The sequence below is a fragment of the Vigna radiata genome, chromosome 3, assembly GCF_000741045.1.
Source record: "Vigna radiata var. radiata cultivar VC1973A chromosome 3, Vradiata_ver6, whole genome shotgun sequence".
NCBI classification, from domain to species: domain Eukaryota; kingdom Viridiplantae; phylum Streptophyta; class Magnoliopsida; order Fabales; family Fabaceae; genus Vigna; species Vigna radiata.
Window position 1 is genome coordinate 2,503,003 of NC_028353.1, and position 6,235 is coordinate 2,509,237.

The 6,235-nt window shown below is 31.9% G+C and overlaps 1 protein-coding gene across 1 annotated transcript; it reads right to left on the reverse strand.

Annotated features, from left to right (window-relative positions):
• Positions 1-2,288: 2,288 nt before the first annotated feature.
• Positions 2,289-3,606, reverse strand: LOC106756887 (heterodimeric geranylgeranyl pyrophosphate synthase large subunit 1, chloroplastic-like). Its single transcript, XM_022779122.1, has one exon. The coding sequence runs from the start codon at positions 3,472-3,474 to the stop codon at positions 2,476-2,478; it is 999 nt and encodes a 332-aa protein (XP_022634843.1). The 5' UTR covers positions 3,475-3,606; the 3' UTR covers positions 2,289-2,475.
• Positions 3,607-6,235: the final 2,629 nt, after the last annotated feature.

Consider the following 6,235-nt stretch of genomic DNA (forward strand, 5'->3'; position numbering starts at 1 on the left):
ATAGTCGCGTGATGGGAATATTTGATCAGTAGAAAGTTTATAAAGGAAGAAAATTCCGACATAAAATCAGAATTCATTTGAGAATCCAAAAATGGATAGATATCCATCTTATATAGTTAAATAAAACCTACATTTAAAATTAAAATTATAAAGTTTAACAAATAACAAATAAAAAATTAAAAAAAAAAAACTTTTAAATATAAAATCAAACTACAAAAACTAAATAAAAGCTAAATAAAACCTAATTAAACTGTATAATTTCTCCAACTTTGCAGATTCTAATTTTCTAAAAATAATTAAAACAAAGTTTACAATTTAAAGATTAAAATATAAATTATAAATTATATTAATTATGTCTTAAATTAAATAACTAGAAATATATTTATCTAAAAATATATTTACCTCTCAAATAGAAATTATTTAAAATAGCTAAAATAGAAATTATTTAAAATACCTAATATAGAAATTATTTAAACTATATAACATTCTTAGGTCACCTAAGGTTCTTTTATTCAGGTGTTCTAATTTTACCTACAATACGTTCCTTTGTTCAGTTCTTCAGGTGCTCTAATTTTTTCTAGAAGTAACCTATACGTTCTTTTCTGCTCCAAAATTTCACAAGAAAGCAAACACCCCATCTCATTTAACGAAACACCATTCTTTTCTTCTACACCCTCATAATCCAAAATTTCCCAAGACAGCAAACACCCCATCCCATACCATTATAACATGTTAGTGTTTTCTTTTACATCTTCTATAAACAAAGTGTTAAGAACCCTAAGTCCAGCTAAACACTAAACCTGCATTGAAGATTATAATGCTAGAAACATCAGCCATTGAAACTACTGGGAACTAACTAAACATGCATTGGAGATTATAATGGCAGAAACATCATTCAAACTACTGGGAATAAACTAAAGCTGCATTGAAGATTATAATGCCACAAACATCAGCCATTTAAACTATTGGGAACTAACTAAAGCTACATTGAAGATTATAATACGAGAAACATAAGGCATTGAAACTACTGGACACTAACTAAAGCAATACAAGAACTCTCCTAATACACACTTCGTAATACAACACTATGAACTCCACTACATCAACTCCTAATAAAACTCGTAATACTGGATACAAAGACTCCTACTCCTAATACATACATACAACATATATATATATATATATATATATATATATATATATATATATATATATATATATATATATATATATATATATATATATATATATATATTAAAATCAACTTGCATGAACTTCAAACTGCGACTCCTACGAACCGCAACGCGAAGGGCGATTGGGGAGAAACGCATTATGAAATGCGGTTGGGAAAAACCGCAGTTCGAATTGCGGCACAGGAAAACGCATCTCGAAATGCGATTGGGAGAAACCGCAATTCGATTTGCGACGAATAGTAAACGCCGTTCAAACGGTGGCAAGGTTAACCGCACCACGAAAGGCGGTTAACGATGTTCATTTCTGACCTGAACCGAGTTTCGTCTTCCTCTTCGCACCAACTATGCGAGCTTCCTCTTCCTCCTCGCACTTCCTCTTCCTCCTCGCACCAACTATCACCAACACAAGCACACAGTTCACCAACAAAGTTCACCACCACTAATCAGAATCACTAACTCTCAACTCAATAAAACAGTGAAGAAGGAAAATTGTTCTTGCTCCTGATGTAACCAACAAAGGGGGTGCATGCTAGGGTTTATACCCTCAGACAAAAAGGTTGTTGGAAGTTAGGAAGGTATAGTGTTCATTCATTGCATTTTGACTTTTTATTAAATGAAGGACAAAAAGGTAATTTTAGAGGTACAGGAAGAAGGAGGTGAGGTGCAGAGAGCACTGCTCAAACTTGTTATTAGAAAAAAAGAACAAGTACACCTATCGCATGTAATAAATATTCTTCGTTTAAGACATGAGAACTCTTTCAACTTACACCTTAATTAGAAAACAAAATTTACAAAAGTATTAATTTTTTTTTTTACTAAATATTTGGTGTGTAACAAAAGTTTAATCCAGAATGTATAAATATATATAACGTCACCTATCATAATTTTATATTTAATTCATAAGATTATTCAAAATCAATTCATAAGATTATTCAAATTATTATGTTGTTTACGTCATTTAGTTTAAATTAGATAATTTTATTAAAATTTTAGTGCATTGTCTAATTTATATTACATATTATTTTTTTCTGTATAAGTGGTTTTGAATAACAAGAAATCAAATTTTAAAGCAAACTGTGAACTTTTACATCGATTATACCCTATACATTGGATTTAATAATAGCTAATGTAATATACGTCAAATTTGATTATATGGCACATAAAGACTGGTCAAGCCAATGAGGATATATGAAGCTTTTGCGAGTTAAATCTTAAAAGAATAACAAGTTATTAAAAGTCGATAATTAAATTGAGAAAATATAATATGGAGTTACATATTTTGTTAATTAATTTTGCCTGCAATGTAATTAGTTAGAGCAACCAGTGGAGCTACCTTTGGGTTATCAAACCCAACCAAGATTTCCGTGGAATCCTCTACCAATTTCTGAGCAATCTCCTTAGACTTATGCATCCCAAAAACCTTGGGATATGTGAGTTTATCAACCACCAAGTCCTTCCCCGCCGTCTTCCCCAACTCCTCCGTCGATTTCGTAACATCCACAATATCATCCACAATCTGGCCCATCAACCCAACGCACCGACCAAACATCCTTAACCTCTCAACTTCCTCGTCCGACCCACCCCCCACTATTGCTCCCAACACAACCGAACCTTCCAACAACGCCGCCGATTTCTTAAGGTGAATCAATTCCACCCTCTCCAAACCCACCTCACTCGACAACCCTTCCGAGCTCACATCCATCACTTGTCCCCCTGCAACGCCTTCCGCGCCGACCGATTTCGCCAACTCCACTATCGCGCGAACCACTCGAGTGGGAGACACGCCCTTCGTCGACGCCGCCAAGTGCTCGAACGCGTAGGCCTGCAGCGCATCGCCTGCGAGGATCGCCACGTTCTCGCCGAAGACCTTGTGGCACGCCGGCTTCCCTCGCCGTAGGTCATCGTTGTCAATGCTGGGCAAGTCGTCGTGGATGAGCGACATGGCATGGACCATCTCGACGGCGCATGCGGCAGGTACGGCGGCGTAATCGGTTCCTCCGACAAGCTCGCACGCAGCGATGCAGAGCACCGGGCGGATCTTCTTGCCGCCTGCGAGGAGCGTGTAGCGCATGGCTTCGTGGATATTCTTGGGCTCCTTGAGCTCGATGGCAGCGTCCAAGGCTCGGTTCACTGTGTTAATCTTGTGCTGCATGTAAGCTTTGAAATCGAATCCAATTTCTTCTCTTCTCACAGTGTCCGGGGGACTGAGAAGTGAACGTGTGTTCCTCTTCATCAGCATAGACCTCAAACGAGCCCATCTTCCAAAATTCGCAAAACTCATCTTTGGTGTATGGAAAGATTCCTCTGTATACAAATACAATCTTCAACCTCTATTCATAAATATGGTTAATATGTGAATTTCACTAATCAATTATTTTATGGCTGTAATTAATTAGTATTTAATAACCCGAAGCACGTGTTAGTCATGATTTGATATGATATATTTTAAAATTTTATATATTAACATACTTTTTAAGAGTACAAAGAGTCCTCAAATTTGGGTCAATGAATTCACATTCCTTTAGGTTTAAGTTATTTTTATCATGTCTTATTTAAATAATTTTTTTTTCTGTATAACTCTTAGGCTATTTTCATTTTCATTGTGTTTTTGGTGAAATTTGAATAAATTATTATGATGTTCTTGTAGAGATTCTAAAGATGGAATTCTCAAGTGAATCACAAAAAAATTAGATTTTTATTTAATATAATTGGTTCGATCTTTCTATTCAAGGAATGAGAGCTTATGAGTTATATAAAATTTTTTGAAAAAATAGGAAGAAATTTGAAAAAAAAACACCTTTTATTTTTCCTGAAGGTGCCATTTTAGGTTCCATTTTAGTTTGGATTATGATATTTTCATAATTTTTTTTTAACAACTTTTTGACAATAGGACATGTGTCACCATTTTATTAGTCTGTTTGAATTTACGTTTAAAAAATATTTAAAACATATCAATCACAAGCTCACACATATGCGTTGTTAAAAAGTTGTTAAAAAAGTGATGTTAAAATAATTTTTTCCTTCTAGTTTACTATTCATCTTATCAAGTTTACTGTTCATTTTGTTGTGGACGACAATAATAAAGTTGATTGATTGGTAGTTATCAATACAAATTAATGGAGTTTGTCAATGACAAACTGCTTTTTCAACTCCTTCACTTATACCTTCACTTACTCTTTCTCTACCTTCACTTATAGTTAGGGATGACAAAAAAATCACAGGACGGTTATTCGCGGGTAGTTACTACCTGCGGATATTTACTACTTGCAGGTAACGGGTAGTGGATATTTTAATATCCGTTTCTAAACGGCTTGAGTACGGGTAGTATACTACCCGCCCGTGGGTACCCGTTACCTGTAAAAATAATAAAAAAATCATAATTTATATATATTTTTAATTAAATTTAATTAAAAATAAAATAAAATAATATTTTATTAGGTTAAATTTAATTAAAATTAAATTTTAATTTGTATTTAACTTAATTTATATTATATTATATATATATATATATATATATATATTGTAATTATATTTAAATTTTATTTTAAAATGTATAAAATATATTTTTATTTTATTTTTTGCGGATTCGCAAGTACTTGCTGGTATTTTTTAAATGGGTATCCGGCAAATAACGGGTCGAGTAACGGGTAGGATTTTATCCAGTGGGTCAAGTTGCAGGTAGGCACTATCTGTGTCCGACCCGACCTATTGTCATCCCTACTTATAGCAAACCATCCCTAATAAAGGTCCATCAAATAAACAATTTCCAATGTCTAATGAAGTTTTGTCTTCTCCATTTATCCACATTAGTAAAGAAAATTAACATAATTAAAATCTTAATATACTCTCAAAGGGGACGGGTAAGTTAGAGAATCATTTAATTTTATAGCATACCGTGTAAAAATTTGTTGTTTTAATTTTACACATATTTGATCAACTCAAGTTGGTTGTTGGGTAATTGCTTCAATCATTCACACAAACATGAAAGAGACAAAACTACAATGGAAAATTTATCTAGTGGACAATGAAAGTTGTGATTTTATAAAAGTAATCAGATTTCAAACTAATGCTTTTGAGATTTTGTGATGGCACAACTAGTTTTATCAACACCATTAATCCCTTGTGAAAAATGTTGTATCTGTTTGTAAAATCTGTTTTTGTTTTATTTTACAAAAAGTCTTAAAATTTCAACTACAAATAAATATATTTAAAACGTTAAATTAAAAGAGATGTGAAGTTAAGAAAAATGTTAAAAAATTATATGCTTAAAGAAAATAATTAGAAATATTATTTTTTCTGTGATAATTAAAAATGTTATTGTTCTAATTAAAAAGAAAAAACCAGATTATATATATATATATATATATATATATATATATATATATATACTTTCAATTATCGCTAAAAAGAAATGGTTTTCAATTATTTTTTAATCGGATCGTCTTATAAGGACTAGTAACGAATTACATTTTTATAAGGATTAAAATACAATATTAAAATATTTTTGTACATCAAAAACATATGTTTTTTTTTTTTGTAAACAATTACAAAGCATATTCGGAGAGTGCCTGATTATAAAGCAGTTTAAAAGAACCCTTGTAAAATGACATTAAACGATAAATATATTGCTAATATTTTTTGCTTTCGATGAGAATAGACACCTTCCTATGATTTACGAATTCATCATGAATTTGATCACTCTCCAAATATTAAAGCCAGGATGCAATTCATCACAGTTGGAATATTTTCAAGAAATGAGAAAGGAACCATGTTCAAGTTATTCCACTGATGTACATATTTTATATAAATTTGAGACTGAAAAAGCCTAGACCTCTCTAGATACAAAATAATAAACAACTTTGTAAAAGCTGTCTGAATAAATAATAAACAATTACCTTAATAATGATCAAGCATTCGACTACACATCAAGATCCACAATCCAGCAGACATTGCACGTGGTACAAAGATGTGTATCTGACTCTGATAATATTAATTTGGTAGAAATAAAACAACTAATAATTGAATATTGAAAATTTATCTTA